Raw genomic sequence first — 21,079 nt, forward strand, 5'->3', positions numbered from 1 at the left:
TTATGCTGGAATATGTTGGAAACATTTGTCCAGTGCTTTAAAAAGAGACTGGAAAATCCATAATGTTGCAAGGGACGCGTGAAATTCATCATTATGAACACATCAGCCTGTTGAAACTTGAAGTCAGTTGTGTATCTTCTTCAAAGACAACATTCACTCTAAATTCTTGAGCAGAATCGAAAGACATTAATCTTTCATGTGAGCAATTTATTGCGTGCATTTCTGAAGAAAAATGGTGGATTGGAAAAATAGTTGAGAATTCACAGGAACATTGTGACTAATGTGAATTTCCTTCATCCCATGGACCCACGAGAATGTTTTTCTGGCCAAAAAAAGCACCTGACACATGTTGGATTCCATACGAAAACTGCATCATTAATATTGGAATACCCAGTATTTCAACTGGTACTGGCAGAAATTACAGCATTTCTGAAAAATAAATTCAAGCTACTGAGAAGACCTTCTCTAAAATTGGTGATGAGAGATCTTAGGCTCACTATTTCAAATTGCTTACAATCAACCAAACATGTAAATGTTATTTGTGTATTATATAACGATAGTTGACTATTGTTCAGTGTTTCTTTTATTAAATCAAACAGCACTATATAGGCGGCGTAATAGGCAAATATTGTTTTGAAATAACTTTATAAATTACATTTAAGGAAGAGTTTCAACTTGCTTTTTTTATTATTTTTTTTTCATAAGAATCATCAACCATTGTAGAGGAATATACTTAGCCATGCAAGTCGTATTACTGGAAAATTAAATAATATGAGACTTGAATTATGTTTTTTTTTTCTTCAACATATCAAAAAACATCCTCCTAATTTTTTTTTAATATGATAAACAGGAATACCAGAGCTACTTATTTTGAAAATTTGAGGTTGATGTTAGGTGGGCCTTTTTCAGAAATAATTGAAAGCTTTTGACATAATTTTTTTCTCTCTCTCTCTCTCTCTTTCTTTGATGGTGAAATTCATATGTTTAGTGGCACTGACACTCAATCCAGCATTTCCGGGCACTTCATCACTGTTATAAAAATTCTTTGACTAAATTAAAGGTGTTTGCAGGAATACTATATCCTTTTTTAGAACTAGGTTTGGCTAAAATACAATGCTCCTTTCTGATCTTCTGGGCATTACGAACGAGATACTCGGTTGTTTGAAATGTTTCAACAGTTTTCATAGTCGTCCATGATTTTGAAACTAATGACAGAATGTGAGTCCCTTCAGCAATGGTACTTGAAGTTTCAGATTTCTGGCACAATTCATTTATTCAGTCACCTCAGTCTTGACAATTATAAACATTTTCAACACGGAAAATTGGAAACAGTCATTGGAAATTTGGGAGTTTTGTGCAAAAAGTGCCTAAATTCGCCCTCAACTTACATTGTGCCATAATTTGTTTTTCTTGAATATACCAAAAAGCACCCCCTATTTTTTTTTACATGTTAAAGAGGAACATCAGAGCTACTTGTTTTGAAAATTTGAGGTTGGTGTTAGGTGGGTCTTTTTCAGAAATAGTTGCCAAATTTTTTTATATTAATTTTTCTTCTTTTTTTCCCCTTTGATGGTGAAATTCATATGCTTAACCCCACTTGGGCAGTTCATTACTACAATGTTTTAAATGTTACAGATCCTAAGATTGTTTTAGTGAAAACCATTTTCAAATAGCTTCAATATCTCCAGAGATCTAGCGGTTTCAGTACTGTAAGTCGAAGGCGGACTTAGGTGTTTTTTTACACAAAACCCCCAAACTTCGAAAGGTTCTTACAGCAGTCCTCTTTGAGGGTAGAGCTGTAAAATTTGACAAGTGTGCTATGTTTGGATACCACAACATTTGTACAAAATTTGAAGAAAATCTAAAACATATGAGCCACATTTTAGTTTCAAATTTGGTGATTTCATATGGAATGACCCACAATAGATTCTGGTAATAGAACTTTAATTCTGAAATATCTTGTTATAGGGGATAATTTAATTTATCTAGTAGTTTGTTTGCATGCAGTTAAATTTTTATCTTAGCACAATTGTACGGGTCTTCTGCAGTATAAGTGTTCGTCCCACGTTACCTTCTTTTGTGTAAAAAATGGAAAGCACCAATTTAATGTGTTCGGGCTAAATATGACACTTATGCATAAATATGTGGTGTCACAATTCAGAATCAAAATATGCTTTCATTCTGTTGTTTGAGATACACTAGGGGTATCAAAAGGAACTACAAACAACGAATGGAAGCCACTGAAGTATTGGAGAAGAGTTACCAGCATCATTTTGATTAGACCCGACATTCAAATTCAGCAAAGTAGCTGTTTGCTGCTACCTGAACCCTAAAAAATTATACATGAGATTCAGAGAAGCAGTTGGTGGGAAAACAGACGATGTTCCGATTTCCACCGAAACCGAAATTCATCCAACAATTGGAGGAGGAAGTGACAAAAGACCCGGGCAAGGAAGTGCGACCTCTAAGTCAGGAAATGGGTATTGCAGCGTTCACCATGAATGTGGGTGTGAATCAGTCCTACAAGAGGAGTACAGGATAACTTCTGACAGAAAAGGTTCAAGCAGTGTTTGCCCAAGTAAGCTTAGTCCGAAAAAACCCATCTTAAATCCCACATGGGTTTTTGAGCTTTTTGCTAGTACATGATTGGTACAACTAAAGTAATCACATTGAAAGTTATTTTTATCAGACTTTGGACTTTCCTTAGGGGAATTAGATGCTTTCACGTTAAAGTATACAACAACATTCTACATAAGACCTTTATAAAGTTCTAAGTGCACAAATAAATGTATAAATTAAAAAAAGAAAAAACTTCGCTTGAGATAATTATAGAACAAATTAATGTAAGAATTATGCTTTTAGTCTATTTGAAGTAAAATATGCAATTTTATATTTTTAGAAAATACTTTCCGTGAATAGTGTGCTTGCTGAAGGACGTTATCCTTCATACGTTTGACAGGTTTAAGGTCATAGGTGCCGGTACTACCAGTAAATATGTAAATACATTAGTAAAATTATTAGTATTGTTTCTCGTCTTTCAAGTTAACACAGGTATTCTTCAGTAAAACTTGGTTTTCCAACAATAACAGTTTAGTTCAGTCATTTGTTGCTACTCTCCAAATAAGCATTCTGTAGAATCAACACCAGCGTAGAATCAGCAATAGCGTAAAAATTCTTGTCAAATTTAAAAAGCTTAATGCTCGGAGTTCCGAAGACTATGTAACGCTACTATTTCAAGTGCTGAATTCAAACGTCTGTATTAGTGGAAGTTTCGATGTACAGTAAAGAAAGGTGCGTTCTCGGGAAAAACTCTTCGTAAAAGAAGTGCTCGGGAAATTCCCGCAATTGAACGCACAAAGCATCGGAACAATACTTCAACAATAAAACTATTTATTTCATACTGAAAGATATTTAAAACATTTTGAAACATTTACTTTATAAAATATGAATTATCTTTGTTAATTGTTTTAAATTAATTTTCGGGAAAGAACCGTCTTGCAACAAGTGCTCGGGAAATTCCCATAATTGAATGCACAAAGTCTAGAAAGTGAATTTCAACAATAAAACCATTTATTTTACGCTGGAAAATATTTATTTCATATAAGACATTTTGAAACATATATTTTATAAAACATGAATTATATCTCTGTTTTAAATTAATATATTTGGTATTCCTATTTGGCGAACGTCACTGACGTTCCTCGAAGATAGCTCGATTTACATTTGTTCGTTTGTCTGCCTGTACAGGGTACAACTTTCGGTCTTTTAAGGTTAAATTTTTAGGGCACAAGCACAAGACACTGTAAATTTCCTGTGTAGATTTTGGCGGCATATCAACTTAAAATTTCAAAATGGAGGCCATTTTTTTTAAAATGGCGGGTATCCACGCTACAAAGCGCAATTTTCGGTATTTTAAGTTGAAATTTTCAGAGTAGAAGAACGAGACACACTAAATTAGCTGTATGTATTTTGGCGGCGATCCAACATAAAATTTCAAAATAGCGGGTATCCACGCTATAGGGTGCAATTTTTGGACTTCTAAATTTTGAGGGTAGAAGGACGAGACATTCTAAATTTGCTGTATAGATTTTCTCGGCGATCCAATATAAAATATCAAAATGACAGCCATTTTTTTACGAAACAGCAGTAAATAGAGAATTGTTGCAAGTTGTGACAATGACAGTCTTGAAATATAAATCATATTTTAACACTTTTACCCCAAATACATTGAAATATTTCGAGGAAAACCAATTTGTTCGGGCCATTCTGCCCTCTGTTTGTATCATAAAATTAATTTAAAAAAGGAGGCTTATGTTTTTTCAGTATTTGAGCCTATTGTCAGCATTTCCAAAACTTGGAACGAAATATATGTTTTATGTAGTGTCAGTTTTGCTGTAGAGATGTCTCTGCAGGTCAATATGGTTTATATTTGTAGTATCTTACTCTGGCGGTCTCTTGTCTTTCTTTTCAAAAATACCGTTAGGCCGCCTCCCGCATGTTTTTGTCAGTGTTGTGTTGTGCTTTCCTGCAAAAGCCTCGAGTGCGGGATCTTCAGTGTTTGTGTATTGGATTTTCTTATTCTAATACTTATTGATTCCAGCAACTATACAAATTTATACAGTCCAAAATTCCAGATGCAAAATAAATTGTTATTGTTTTCAGTAACTCATTATCTGTTTAATTAAATGCGCAAAACAATAAACTATTGTTTGGTCGGCGTATACATGGTCCATCCGCGCCAAATTACTTGTGCCTATGTGAACTGTTGCTGTGAACAAATAGACTAGTGATTGAGTGTTTTTTTTTTTCTCTCACGAACATAGTGCAGTGTTTTAGAGATGGAGCCGCTAAAAATTAAGAAAAGAACATTAAAGCCAAAAATTACGCGCGAAGAAAAAGCCATCACAGAGTTGGACGCTACCGCAGCGGCAACCATCTTGGTGCATCAGGCGAAGGTCAGTGAACTCCAGCAGGAGTGTTCAAAGCTGCTGGATGATATTTCGGTGGTGGCAGGAGACGAGGAGTTCGAAAAAGAAGAGGAACAGTTAGCGGAAATGGACAAGAGAATAGTCCAGATGTGTGTGCAATTGATGGATTTTCAGTTGGAGGGAAGTAAAGGAGCTCAGCCTTCGTCTTCGTCTGAAAGGCAGCTTGCTAATGACGTAAGACTACCCCAGTTTCAGTTGCCAGTGTTTTTGGGAAACCTCCATGAGTGGTTATCGTTTTACGATTTATTTGTGGCTTCAGTACACAATCACAAAAATCTGTCAGGTGCTCAAAAGTTGCAGTATCTCAAAACATCCTTGAAAGGGGAACCAGCACAACTTCTTCAAGCGATGCAAACCACGGACAGCAACTACAAAGAGGCGTGAGACATTTTACACGCACGTTATCACAATAAGAGGGAAATAGTGAACGCGACAATTAAGCGCTTAGTTACGCAACCCGTAATACAACAAGAATCTCCAGCCGCCCTACGTAAGTTAATTGATACCACAATGGAGTGCACGCGGTCCCTCAAGGTGCTCGAGTAACCAGTCGAACACTGGGATGTTATCTTGGTTTATCATATCACGGATAAACTGGACAGTGAAAGTCGTAGACAGTGGGAACTTTCATTGAAAACAAATGAACAGCCATCATTTGAGCAGCTCGTAGAGTTCCTCGATAACAGAGCCCGCGCGCTCGCAGTGTCTGCCGGCGGGAAAACGCGCGTCGCCGGAAGTAGTGAGCAAGTAAATAATCGCGACAAAAAACAAACTTCCTCCCATGTTACCACCAGTGAACGTTGTCAAACATTATGTGACGTATGCAGTGCAATCCACCCCCTGTACAAATGTGCGGAGTTCACAAAACTCAAAGTGTCGGATCGTGTCACCCTAGTGAAAGAGAAAAAACTGTTTTAATTGTCTTCGGAAATCGTGTAGAAAGGATACGTGCGCATCTAGTACGTGTCGCAAGTGCGCTAAAAAACATCATACTCTCTTGCACTACGAGAGAGCTGAGTCACCAGTGCGTGAATCAAATATCACGGCCCATGTTGCAGCGGACGCAAGTGTACCACAGGTGTTATTATGTACTGCCATCGTGAAAGTAAGAGGAAATAATGGTGTGTATTACCCCTTCAGAGCGATGCTAAATTGCGCGAGTGAATCGAGTTTCGTCACCGAGAACTGTGTACAAAAACTGGGTCTCAAGAAAAAGAAATCCAGTATTGTGATTTCCGGGATTACAGGAGCAGGAGTGGCGACAACGAGTGCAATGGTGGACTTACAGTTTCAGTCATTCGGGGGAACAAGTGAAACTTTTGAAACTCGTGCTGTGGTAGTTCAGAAAGTTACATCTGATCTACCCAAACAAAAGGGTCCTAGTGCTACAAACTGGTCTCATTTAGAGGGCCTAAGATTAGCAGATCCCACTTTCAACGTAGTGGGCCCTATTGACATTCTGTTGGGAGCGGACGTGTTTCCATCACTTACGTTGAGCGGGAAGTGTATGGGGCCAGCCGGGACGCCTGTCGCATTAGAAACTAGTCTCGGCTGGGTGCTATCTGGCAATATAGGTCCGACAAGTGGGAAGCTAACGGTGACGTCACATCGAGTTTCCTGCGAGATCGATGAAGCTCTTCGCCAGTTTTGGAAGTTAGAAGAGCTCCCACTTACAAAATGCCTGTCCAAGGAAGAAAGGAGCTGTGAAGAACACTTTGTAGCTACACACCACCGTGACGAGCATGGAAGTTATGTGGTGAGACTACCTTTCAGGGGTAACACAGCCCCATTAGGCAGATCACGTGAAATCGCAGTGAAGAGACTATTAAATACCGAACGGAAGTTAGCTAAACAACCCTCCCTTCAGCAACAATATCGCGACTTCATGAGGGAATATATTCAGTTAGGGCATATGGAACTAATTCCCCCAAGCGAGAGAAATGTTCCAGTTGATACTAGTTGTTACCTACCACATCATGCTGTTTTGAAGCCTACCAGCTCCACTACGAAGGTGCGAGTGGTCTTCGATGGGAGAGCAAGAACAACTTCGGGTGTATCTCTGAATCAGCTCATGGTGGGGCCAAAATTGCAGGACGATATTTTCCCGATTCTTGTTCGTTTTCGTGAGCATCGTGTTCCCTTATGTGCGGATATTGCAAAAATGTACCGGGCAGTGTTAGTGCACAAGGACGACGTCGACTTCCAAAAAATTGTGTGGAGAGATTCTCTAAGTGCACCAATCGAAGACTACCGTTTGTTAACAGTGACGTACGGTACTGCATCTGCTAGCTTCTTGGCAACCAGATGCTTGCTCCAGGTAGTTGAAGAAGAAGGGGAGAAGTATCCTTTAGCAGCGAAGGCGGTGAGAAGAGATTTTTTCATGGATGACTTCCTCGGAGGTGCAGCTAGTGTGAGCGAAGCAATTGAGCTACAACAACAGCTGATTCAACTTTTGCGAGAAGGAGGGTTCGCACTTCGAAAGTGGCTATCTAGCGAACCGGAAGTTCTCCAGGCTGTTCCTCCCCACATGCGTGAAATTGACCTACAATTCAACTTTGACACCGATAACAACATCAAGACCCTCGGAGTACAATGGTCACTCGTTAGCGACGAGTTTGGGTTCAACGTAGTGTCTCCCCCTCCCCCTGCAGTGTGGACAAAACGAAAAGTGTTGTCAGAGATTGCCAAGATTTTTGATCCCCTTGGCCTCCTCTCCTCAGTAACCATTAGGCCAAGATGATGTTACAATCATTGTGGAAGGAAAGTTTCGGTTGGGACGACCCCCTCCCCTTTGAAATAAGTGCACCCTGGCGAGAGTACTGCGATGAGTTGTTTTTGCTCCGTGAAGTGAAGGTCGAATGATGCATTGTGCCCTCTGACGCCGTCAGCTGTCAATTAATAGGCTTCTCTGATGCTAGTGAGCAGGCCTATTCTGCAGTCGCCTATTTATGAGCAGAGCGTCTTAACGGTCATGTCGACGTGAGACTCATCGCTGCAAAAACCAAAGTTGCTCCCATCAAAACAGTTTTCCTACCCCGATTGGAACTGTGTGCCGCATTGTTGCTGGCCAAATTGTTAAAAACAGTTGCGAATGCCATCAGTGTAAACGTTCAAGATACAAGGGCTTTCACTGACTCTACGGTTGTGTTGGCTTGGTTAGCCCAGTCACCTGATAAGTGGAAAACTTTCGTTTCAAATCGGGTAGCGAAAATACAAGGAATTTTGCCTTCGTCACAATGGTCGCATACCAAGAGTGAAGATAATGCAGCTGATTGTTCGTCAAGGGGGATAAAGCCCAGCGAGCTCTTAGAACATCCCCTGTAGTGCATCTGTCCAGAATGGTTGCGCGAAGCAATGTTGCCAGAGCCTCCATATCCTCTCGCTGACTTTACTACAGAAGTGGAAGAAAAGAAAAAAAGTATCACCGTTATGTGTGTGCAGTCTGAAAATGACATCGTGAACCGTTTCTCCTCCCGGGAACAGCCCACGCACACCATGTTTGTCCACCACAAAAGCCACTTGACGAGCTGGGAACGAATTAGGGACCACTTGCACCAGAGATGAGCACTCTACTACTGAGCCACCGGGGAACCCCATTGTTCTTCGTCTAAACCTTGCTGTTCTAAACAGTCAGTAGCACCCGTCATATATTTGTAACGGTAACTACAAACAATTTTGTCTCCAAATCATGAAACTTCTCTGGCTGAAAAAGTTGGTTCGCTTTGGAAATTGTGCACCTGCGTTGTTTGAAACCAGAGAAAGTACCAACTATTTGTCAAAATTCTCGCACAAGAAACAGCACATCAGTCCATGATGACTGGGAAATTTGGAATAACATTTTAAAAAGTAGCAGTAAAAGAAGAATAAATTAGAGAAATGGAATTGAAGGCAGATTTATGGGAATAAAGAGATGTGCCCAAAAGGAGGGGAGTGGGAAAATATCTCTGTTTCCAACTGGAAGCAACATTTGGCATGCCGAATTCAATCGGAGAGCTTGTATTTATTCTAGCAGAAAAAGTGCACACCTAAAAATCCTAATCCTAAATGCTATTTGTGTAATAGTGAAAGAGAAGACAGCATATAGTCTAGTCAGAAACTTGAGACCCGCGAATGGGTAATGCGGGACCTTTTTTTTATTATTATTATTTTTGAAACAATCTGTATGCCCTTTAGAAGAAATTTAGAGGGGAAGTCCTTTTCTAAATGGTGGCTTTTGGACGCCACTTTGGAAAATGGCGGCCATATTAAAGTAAGATATAACGCGAAAACGAACAGAGACAGAGAAAGTTTTTCAAAGAAAAAATGTTTGAAAAAGTAATTAAAATTGTTGTTTCTGTCTCAACTGACATTTTATCCACCTCCGTACGAGTCAGTATTGCCATTTTTTAAGAAAAATGGCCGCCATATTAAAGTTGTAGCTACAACTTATAAACGATAAGAGGCAAGAAAATATTTTCAAAGAAAAAATGTTTAAATAAAGAAATTGTTTCTGTCCAGAGTTTCTATGTACACAACCTTGTAAATGGACTAAAGTTGTTGCCGTATTAGGAGGTTTTCATACTGAAATGTAATATGTTCACCTCTGGTGCTTGGGGTCCCGGGTTCGATCCCAGCCCCCGCCAAGTGAACTTTGTGGTGGACAAACACCGTGTGCGTGGGTTTTCTCGGGGTTCTCCCGTTTCCTCCCACTTTCTTCATCCCACCATTTCATTCATTACTCATCATCACTGTCTCCTTTAGCCTAACCGGCATAAGCGTGGGACGTAAAACTCAAAGATTTCATTTTCAGATTTGAAATGTAATATTTGAGTGCATTTGTCAAAAGGTATGCAGGAAGTGGGATTGAAGAATTGGCTGTAGCATCCAGTCTCATAGCTCCAGAAGGTATACAAAAGGCAGGACTGGGAAACATTACAACAGAGCTATGAGGCTTCATAAATTAACAGCAGAAGCCTTGTTGTAAATGCTGTTAGAAAAAGTAATTGAAGAAGACAACAGCATTCTAAACGATGTCAAGAAAATTTTGAAATTAAAATCAGAACAAGAATATGAAGACTTCGTTCAATCTCAATCATTTAAGACGTTCGTGGACAAGTTATTTAAGAAGGTAGCTATTAGAAAGTGATTCTAATATGGCTAAGTTTTGGCTGTATCGAAATTCTCTTCCAACGTTATCACTGCATTAGAAGCGGAACTAGTTTTTCTGAATACCTATCAAGTTGTCGCAACATGCTCCCATTATTGGCAGCATATGGAAATAAAATTACAACCGATTTCTTTCTCTTTACTATTGGAGGATGTCAATACTGCCAGAAGATCAAAAAGATAATATGGCCAGCATTTATTCAATCTCATTAAGTGAAAAAAGCTACAGCAAACTCGCTCCGGATCAAGTTATCGAAATGACGATAAATAAACAATCGAAAAACAGGGAAAGTAGTGGTTGGATAAACTTTACGAAGAACCACATAATGATAAATAAACATTCTCAGTAGACTAGCAGTAAAGCATTTACGAGAACAGTTGCTGAGAACTACTCAAGTACAAAGAAATGATCACTATCATCCTGAAATTGGTCCTTCAAGAAAACGTAAAGATCTCGACGTAATTGATGGGATAGAAAGAGCACTGAAAGAATGGGACTCAAATCCATGGGATCTTGACCAGCCTCAACTTCGTTCTCTTAGTACAGGAAAGCCTGCCTCTCCTGAAGCAATTAAAAGCGTCCCTGAAGCTCATATGCACGGAAACGCGGTTGTAGAAGAGGTTCTAGAACGACTTTCAACAGGAAACAATCCTATTGACAGTCGCATTTCTAAATTAAAATATATCACATTCAAACCAGATGTAGCGAAATCTGTAAAAAAGCAAGCAAGAGAAACTCCAAGACCATAAGGCCATGAAACAAATCATTGAAGTTCGTACTGGAGGAGAAACACCATATATGACTCTAGAAAGAATTTTGGATTATAGAGTCACACCAGTAGTTCTATCTTTGTTTACAACTGATGGTGAATTTCACAAGCCAATTAAGTCAAAGTTCCTTTCAACATTAAATCTTGATGAAGAGCCTTGTCTTCCAGCTTACGAAGTTCTTGTTGATGTGGGTATGATTTGGAACAAAGTGCCTCCTGCTAATACTTGGTCGGAATATGCAATCAGAATCTTCGATTACATTAAGTCACGTCACCCAGAAGCCAAAGCGTTTCAACTCATAAACGATGTTTATGCTGATAAAACCATGACAAGTCAGTCCAAAGCAATATGAACAAAGGAGACGAGCTCATCATGGTTTTGCTCCAAACATATATCCTCAAAGTGGTAACCACTCTGTGTCCTCAGGAGTTCAGTGGTGACAGTTTCTTTCTAAAGCTGAAAATAAAGAATAAGTTTTCCTTCTCAATGATCATGATTTCCATGTGACATGGTACTTTACAAAGAATATAAGTTTCATTAACATTAAAACTAGTGTACCAGAGCAACATTTACTAGAGCAAAAATGGTTCTAGTAGACAATGAAAACATCTCGCCAGTGTTTAGTGTTTCAGTAAATAGCGTTTTTTTTATTTTTTTTTATTACTAATAACAATTGTGGTAAGAAATTTTAAAATAATAGATTCATTTGTGTGATACTTAGAAGAAAACTTAAAAAATACGGGATTCTGAAACATAGAAGGAACTTAAAGTAAACTTTTTTGTAAATGCGTACGAATATTTAATCACCTTTTGTAATTTGCTACAATCTTCATAATATGCGTAACATTGCTATAAAATAATTAAGACGCATCGCAACTCTGATCACCTTCGTTGTTTCTCTATTCGGATAGGCATATTTTATAAAAAGTAAAAGTGGTAGAAAGATCTCAAATCAACACATGCTAGAATTATCAAAATGAATCGTTAGTAACACCAAAAGAAACTAGAGTAACTTGCGTTGAGGTCACAATTCAGGTTATAATCAGAACGTGCTGCTTTTATCCTGAGCAGTTTTTCTCGGATAAACACAAAACATTTGAAACGGCTTGCGTAGGATTGAATTGCACATTATATCATTTAATTATTAGTATGAACTTTATACTGATTCTTTTCCCTCCTTTTTCCTACGCGTGCCAAAAGACGAATTTTTTTAGTCACATCAAATCATAAGTACTCGATAGACGAAAAGAAATGTACTTCTATCTTCCTCTTCGACTCTGATATTGATCAAGAAAACGGTAAGAAGGTTGAAATTCACATTTTTTTTTTTTTTTTAAATAATGCTTGGGTTAATCATTATATAGGCATATTTTGAGAAGACATATTGCATTAAATTTATGGAAAATGGATAACTCTACAAATCGAAATCAAGTCGGGTTCTGACCCTGTTTAGTGGGCTTAGCCCAACTTGCCTCTCTACCCATTTTGCATGGTTACGGGCCTGCCTCCATGACAATACCAGATGCCATACGTGATGTGACGTGCATGAGTGGGGTTGAAGATACTGGAATACCTTTTGAGTCCTTATGACTAAGATTTTTTTCGAACAATGAATGAACCGCAGAAAAGGTATCGTTGCTGTAACATTCCCAGTTTCATTTCTGTCGTAAGGAGCTCAGTGTTACTGTATAAAATTATGCACGCAACGGCATACAGCGCGTACCAAATGTTTGCTGTAGAAACATGTTCTTTCAGCAGTAAGAGGTTTACGTCAGGATATTAAAGAACTTCCGCTTTATATCTTATGATAAACCAAAGTTCCTTTTTAAATACATATTTTCGTTTGTATGTGGATTCGTCTTTAGTATACATTTATAATATACAGTAAACTTTCTACGTTATTATTACCCATGTCAGCTATTATTCAGGCAATTCATTTTTTTCTCATCATTTTTAAACATACTGGCGGCATGTATTGTTTATTGATTTTTTTTCTTTTATCGTCATAGCTATATAATATGTTCAGTATGAATTGATATTTGAGCCAATGTTCATTATGAAGAATTTCTTTATTATAATCCAGAAATACATGCATGTATTTTCTATCATTTCAGATTCCTAATGATATCGACGTAGTTCAGGCGGCAACTGTGGCGGTAAACCCATGTACAGCTTATAGGATGTTAAAAGATTTTGTATCTTTAAAGAAGGATGAACCTGTTATTCAGAATGGTGCTAATAGTGCTGTAGGACAAAATGTGATACAAATGTGCAAAGCATGGGGCATTGATACTGTGAATATTGTAAGGAAAAGAGATAATCTAGATGAACTGAAAAACTACTTGACTGATTTAGGGTCCACTCATGTTCTAGTGGAAGAGGATTTAAGGTAATTTATTTATATGTTTAGAAAACTGTAATTATAATGTTTATAAACTGAATGTATAGGATAAGATATCTTGACAAACTTGAGTATATTTTATTTCTGCATCTTATTCTATAGCGTATTATATAAAGATAGTAATCGAAAGATGAAGCAGCTGTAGTTCGCAACACGTAAGATATATAAGGAGGTAACACTGAGGATGTGCTTGCAGCGTCTACTCGTTGATACTGATATGTTAGGTGATCGTCTCTAGTACTTCGGCGGGGTAAAACGGAGATGTATGCTGAAGAGGGCAGATTGTAGTCCCTCTGAGTTTCAAGGGAGAAATCTCTCTGATTTTCAAAGATGCTAGATTGAGGGTACATGATTAGTTGGCGTAAGTGTATCTAAGGTGGAAAATATGTTATGTGTGCCATGAGGAGCATCTAAAGTAATGACAGTCTACGTTAACGTTCTTACTTCCGACTTGTACCGAAAAAGATATCCAAGATGTTGCATAATTTGTGTTCCAGGTTACATACAAAATAAATAAATACATTCACAGTTGTCGAATAATATCCATAATTTTTTCATTAGCTGGTAGGAACTGAATACACAGCCTCGATCCTCAATTTACAAGATACCAGGACATGTTCAAGTATAGAATGTTTCATTCTTATGTAATAAGAAGGCGAATAATTTCTTAAAATATTATCAGTGTTCAGAATAGAACTGAATATTCTATTAAGCTTTACAAGCATTGAACAATATCCATTTAGGATATATAGTTAAGGTAACAATCAATCATAATGTACAAAATCAAGTGAGGGTTCATATAATTACTAAAATATAATAAGTATCATCATAATATATCAAGTAGTCTAAAGAGCAGTGAGCCTTTAGGGCACGAAATGGCGTTAGTGTCCCAAATCTCAGAGCATATGAGTCTCAGCGTTATTTGACAGCTGACAGTTAAAGCTAGTAGATGTGCAAAAGATGTTGAAATTCTGAAATCAGACGTAAGGTATTGCGCCGTGAAGATAAGTGAACTTCCGTCAAACTGTTGTAGTTTACAATTTTATTTCGATAAAGGCGCAAACCTTGCACAGGCCTGTAAAGAATTTTGTTCCGTCTATAGCAAGATACGTTATCAAAAGCAACAGCCAAAAGGTGCTTCAGTCGCTTTCGTTTTCAAAACTTGGTTGCGCAAGATTCTCCTCGCAGTGCCGACCAATTACAGTAAAAATGGATGATATTCTGGCAAAAGTCGACCAGGACCAACCTCTAAGCAGTTACGATATCGCGAATGACCTAAACATTCACCAAACAGTGTTAAACCATTTGGAGAAAACTAGCGACGAGAAGAAGTTCGGCGTTTGGATATTACATGATCTGACTCAAAGAAATTAATTAAATTTCTGTCTGCGAATCTTCACTGAAACGTAATGAACTTGAGTCATTTCTGAAGCGGTTGATCGCAAGTGATGGAAGGTGGAAAACCAATGACAACAATCTGCAAGAAAGATCATGATCAAAGCAAGGAAAAGCTCCACAGTCTTGAAAAAGCCCACGCTGACGCCTAGGAAGGTGATGCTGTTCGTTGGTTAGATTGGAAGGGTATCGTGCATCACGAGCTACAGCCGCCGAACAGAACGATAGACTCGGACCTCTACTGTCGAGAGTTAGCGCGAGGCACCTAGCAATTCAAAAGGAATGGTTAGCATAGGTGTCGTATACCACGCTAACAACGCCAAACTGCATATATCGTTCAACGACTCGTCAGGAATTGAGAACTTGGTTGATCCACCATATAGCTCGGATCTAACACCGCCAGACTATTTGCTTGGATCTTCAGAACAGAACTTCCTGAATTGTGTTTAGTTTCAAAAGAAGTTTGTGAAAACTACGTCTTTATATATATATATATATATATATATAACCAGTTAACCACAGAAATTCAATACCGACGGAATTTTGATATTGCCAGAAAAATGGTAGAAGAGCATTCAACAAAATAGTACATATATGGTTTCAGAAGTTATTTTAAAATCACAATAAATCTACTCTCAGTTTTGACATTCAAAGGCGCAATAACAGACAATCTGATATGAAAAATGTACTAACTTTCTTATTATTTCTGGGTAGATAATGTCATTTCAACATCAATATTTCTAATACTTGAATCGAGTACCCGTCATCAGAATCAAACACAGGCTAAAGTGATATTATTTTGCCAAAAGTTTTCATATACTTAGTTGCAACAAAACAGTAGAAAATGTTGAGAGAGTATGTAACAAATTGTATCAATACGAAGCAATAATTACAGATCCTCAGTTAAAATGTAGGCGTCAACCTTTTTATTTAAATATCAAAAATTATAAATCTATGTAGAATAATTCAGTACACTAAGCTGCTAACAAATAGCCAACTTTCAAGCTTTTGTTGCGTGTGTTTACGAAAAAATCGATGGCTTGAATGCATAAAAGTCATCAATTATATTTAGCAACTGTTCATCGTTTTCGAATTGTGTGTTACGGAGTGCATTCGACTGGGACCGGAAAAGATGGTAATGCCATATCTGGGGAATGCATTGGATGAAGAGCATTGAATGCTATTGAAGCTTCCATTTAAGCTATTGAATGGAAACAGTTGTCATGTTTACCATACGTGGTCTAGCGTTGTCCATGTGAATGATGATGCCATGTTGTTTATTTGGCCTTTTATCTTGAAGTGCTGCATGGGCACATGGACACATTGAAGTTGATCACAGTATACAGGAGCAGTGATGGTACGATTACGAGATAGGAGTTTCACTGTGGATAATTTCTTCCATGTTCCACCAGGCACACAGCATTGTCGTTTTGGGATGCAAATCCTATTTGGGACGTGATGTTGCCTTTCTGTTTGGACGACCCGTTCCTTCCTCTTTTCAAATTTTACGAAGGCCCCATTTCTCATCTCCGGTAACAATATGTAAATGAAACAGGATTCACAATGATTCACGACGGTGAGCAAGCAAAGAACATGTCTACACTGGGCGAAGGAAGCACGCACAAATCCAGTTTCTGAACCTTTCCCAAATGTTGAAGGTGACGCGCAAAAGTTCACGGTGAATCAAGTTGTTTAAATGGTTCTCATCAAATTTAGATGGGAGACCAGAACGTGGGGCATCGTTCAGGTCAAAATTTCCAGTTCAGAACCTGTCAAACCATTTCAGAGTGGTTCTTTCACCAATATCATCCTCTCTGTACACTGCACAGATTTGTCTGGACGCCTCTGCAGCACGAGAACCTTTGTTGAACTCGTACAGAAAAACATGTCTGAGAATACCCTTCTTTTCAACTCGACACTCCATAGTTCAAATCCTGAAAAACAAAGATGGATTAACTCCAGCAAAACCACAAATAGTACTTTTGAAGCGGGTATATTATTCTAACCAGTACTGTTATTAGCAGCAAGATTTTCTGAAAACATGATTTTTAAATACTGTACACTTAAGCTCTTTACGTTTATAAATTCCATATAGTGAGCATGAATCACTATGATAAGTAAGACTATCTATGGCTTCGGATTGATTATTTTAACAAAATCTGAAACCGTTACAAATTATAATTTAAAATAAAGTGGGTTTTAAGCTTTAGTCAGTGTTTCTTTTGTTAAAATAAATCATTAACCCGGAGTAAATTGACACATTTTTGATTGTGAAGGTGCAAGAGAAATAAAGCAATAGGAATAGCAGGAGACAAGTGAATCAGTGTCGTATAATTAAGTAGTGTTTTTTTGGCATAATATCGAACTTATATATTTCGTAAGAGAGAGTTTACTTTTCTTATATGTTCAGAGGACGTGGCTGTCATCGGTAGAGAATGTAGTTAAGGAAGATGTTAGGTTAGAATTTAGTATGGATAGGATTATTAGTCGAAAACTATTCTTAAAACACGGTTTCGATTGTTAATCGTACCCTTGCCAAATTCAAAGCTAAAACACTTAATGATGATGCTCACCTGTAGTGCTAGAGATCCCTGATTCGATCCCAGGTCATACATTTACAAGCAGAGTAATTTTCATTCCGCCTCTTACATTTAAGAATGATTACAGAAGGGAATAAAGTTAGACAACCCCCTACCATACACATCCAAATTCAAGTTTTTATTAAGAACAACTATATCTGTTACAACAATAATCTAGTATCAGGTAGTCTTAGACAAGTAAATTAAGGTTGTATCGCACATTTTCATTATAAAATATACTTAAATTTCATCATATGTGATTGCTAATGCCATTTCTTCCTACTATTATGTAGTGATATTAAAATAGTGTTATATGAAAGAAATTAGTTAGATCTTGTATTCCATTTCTCTCCCAAACATTGTTTTGGATTCGAATCCACCGCTGTAAAACTGCGTCTGAACGCCACTTGCTTGTTTTGACTTTTGTTAATGATTTGCAACTCACAACCAGACAAGTTTCATGTTAGTGTGATGTTTAATAGCGTTGAACGTGGCGCAATTAGTACCTACAAACTACGATTTGCGGACAGCATTGATTTTTTTGTTACTATTTGAAGAAAACTGCTGCAGAATCGCATCGCACGCTTATCAAAGCTTACGGTGATCATCCTCTTGCTAAGTCACAGTGCTATGAGTGGTTTAAAAAATTTAAAAGGCGATTTTGACGTGAGAAACGAACATGGAAGACCACCAACAGACTTTACAGACAACGAATTGCAAACTTTGTTGGATTTGGATGACGCTCAAACGCAACAACAACCCGCGGATCAATTAAATGTGACACGAGAAGCAGTTTCCATACGTTTAAAAGCCATGTGCAAGATTTAGAAGGTGGGAAAATGGGCTTCACATGCATGGACTGAACGACATCAGGAAAACCGAAAAAACACTTGCGAAATTCTGCTAGCCAGTTACAAAAGAAAATCATTTCTCCATCGAATTGTTACTGGTAACGAAAAGTGGATCTATTTCGAGAATCTTAAGCGTAAAAGATCATGGGTAACTGCAGGAGAACCGGCGACATCGAATGCAAGACCTAACCGCTATGGACGGAAGACAATGCTTTGTGTTTGGTGGGATCAGAAAGGAGTGATCTATTATGAACTGCTGAAACGTGACGAAACTGTTAACACCCAACATTACCGACAACAAATGATCGATTTGCATCAAGCTTTGCGTGAAAAACTACCAGAATATGACCAAAGACAACATAAAGTGATTGTGCTTCACGATAATGCACCCTCACACACATCAAAACTGGTCAAGGAAACGATTGTGACATTTGGCTGGAAAATTCTTCCGCATGCAGCTTACTCACTAGACTTGGCGCCTTCCGATTTTCATTTATTTGCATCCATGGGACACGCACTTGGTGACCAACATTTCATAACTTATGAAAATGGCTTGATAATTGGTTTGTAGCACAAAAAGAACTTTTTTGTCTGGCATCCACAAATTGCCGGAACGATAGCAGGATAGCCAATATTTCGAATAAAATAGTTCTTAGCATTGTCATACAATTACTGTGTCTTTTCTGTACATAAAATTCGGTTTCATATTTACACACCTGAGAATGGTACATGTAAATATCGTCCTAAATAAACGAGTTAAAATCATTCAAAAACATTAAATGTGTACTATAATATTCTTTGATTTGAACAGATGTAGCTTCATTTTTGCAGAAAAGTTCATATCTAGGATGAGTCATATGACGGTAATTTAAAAAGGTCAAAATCTTGCATACATTGGTAAAATATTATGTAGTTTTTCTGTTGTAATTTTTAACATACAACTTTGATTCTTTCCCCGAAAATAAATTTTGATTGTCTTCTGTTATTTTGTTTACGATGTTTCAGTTTTACTCATTCATTTTTATTGCATAAGTTTTCTATTGTTTCACAATACTGACTTTATCGGTTTCTTTTGTTTGTTTGTTTTAGAACCACAGAATTATTTAAAAAAGGTGGATTGAAGAAACCTAAGTTAGCTTTAAATTGTGTTGGAGGAAAGAATGCTTTAAATATGTTGCGGCATCTTGGACAGAAGGGAGTGATGGTGACGTATGGTGGAATGTCACGTGAACCAGTCACTGTTCCAACGTCTGCTCTGATTTTCAAGGACATTCGGGTAGTTGGTTATTGGATGACTCAATGGACAAAGGACAATTTGAAAAATCCGAAGAGACAAGAGATGCTAGACGATATCTTCAATATGATCAGATCTGGACAACTGAAACCCCCAATTCACGAATTGGTGCCATTTTGTGAATATAACGTAGCCTTGAAAAATGCTCTGGCACTTCAAGGTTTCGCAGGACGTAAATTTATATTGGATTTCTCGAAATCGTAATTATATTCTATATTTTCAGGAAAGTCGAAGTTCGTATTGGTGAATAGACAAGCTTAGTTTACGTAACGTAATATTACTGAACTCAAGTAAAGATTCGCTGTAATGATTCATTTATTGTAATAACTTAAGACTTTTAATATTAAATGATTTATTTTTATAAACTGTGGTGTTCATTGTAGATAGTGTTACCTACGAAATATGACTTCTCCTTTCTTATAACTTGAGTAAGTTTCGTATTCGATAGCCATGTTCATAAAATAATGTAAATCTGATAGTCAGATCGGCAAGCACACAAATCTCGTTTTCTCGCTTATCACTTAAACTATTATAGACAGAATATAACCTTTTTTTGTGTTCTCTGCTTATACCTTGTTTCCCTCTACAATATTTTATGGAGACTTGAAGGAATTATGGTCATGTGGTAGACAGGCAAGCAGGAGATCGCGGTTCCTATCGCTGTTAGTTCAGCGACAAGTGGAGATACTAATCATCCCCCAGAAGAAAACCCAAGATCGATTTCCAAACGAACCGAAACCTTTTGAAACTAAGATTTGTGAAAGAGAATAAATCAAAGAAAAGGACGTACAGATGACTATTAAAACAATTGAAGTACTTGGTACTTGTTTGCGGCGCGTAAAATGTATTGAGTAGTAACACTGAGGATGTGTGTGAAGATCTTGGACGTTGTTTTAAGTACGAAGGCAGTGCAAAATGGTACACCTCTCTGTCTTTCAAAGAGGCCAAATTGTGATAATGCATTAGTTGGCGCAAACATGTCTAAGATGGGCAGTGTGTTGTGTGTGTCACAAGGAAGACTATCAAGCGTAATGACGGTCTACATAACTCATTGCAAAAAATCATTGGCGAATTGCAAAGCGTTGAAAAGAATTGTCGCCGAAGTTACATAGAGCGAATGCGGCAAAAGTGACTGCAACATGCAACGTGAGTTGCATGACCTGAACATCTGTGGTCGGGTTGCAATTTTCAAATCCACTGATAACTGTCAATGTTATCATCGAAACATTGCCTGACGTCTGTGGGCTTCTTACGGCAGCAGCTTGAACATTCACGATGCTTGTGGCATAGGACTTCTTCGCGGACTAATTTATTTTTTGGATCCAAATCTGTTCAAAATGACATATATATATATACAAGTTGGCGCAGGGAAACGGGAAATTTTGAAGTAACGTAATGTGCACGAATAAACAGGAAAAATATCTTATATTAACGAAAAAGCATGTATATAGTATGCCATTTATGTTTTCATTACAAAATATCACAAACTAACTCTTTACTTCGTAAAGATGACATCGGAAAGTTATGCTCCTTTTCGGCGTTCACATTCTAACAGCCTGTTGTGGAAACTCCGGAATGCTCGGTGTAACATGTCACGGGGAATGGCAGTGATTTCATCTTCAATTTTCTGTCTGAGGTCATGAATAGTTACAGGA

The 21,079-nt window shown here is 37.7% G+C and overlaps 1 protein-coding gene across 1 annotated transcript in view; it reads left to right on the top strand.

Moving 5' to 3' along the window:
* The window catches only part of LOC145662897 (enoyl-[acyl-carrier-protein] reductase, mitochondrial-like), a 34,962-nt gene extending 15,173 nt beyond the window's left edge, over positions 1 to 19,789 (top strand). The window contains exons 3-4 of the mRNA XM_081728892.1: positions 13,019 to 13,293; positions 19,220 to 19,789. Of these exons, the coding sequence (XP_081585018.1) occupies positions 13,019 to 13,293; positions 19,220 to 19,628 (684 nt within the window). The 3' untranslated portion in view covers positions 19,629 to 19,789. The remainder of the gene's footprint in view (positions 1 to 13,018; positions 13,294 to 19,219) is intronic.
* Positions 19,790 to 21,079: the final 1,290 nt, after the last annotated feature.

This window comes from Thermobia domestica, chromosome 10 (assembly GCF_964235325.1).
Source record: "Thermobia domestica chromosome 10, izTheDome1.hap1.1, whole genome shotgun sequence".
NCBI classification, from domain to species: Eukaryota; Metazoa; Arthropoda; class Insecta; order Zygentoma; family Lepismatidae; genus Thermobia; species Thermobia domestica.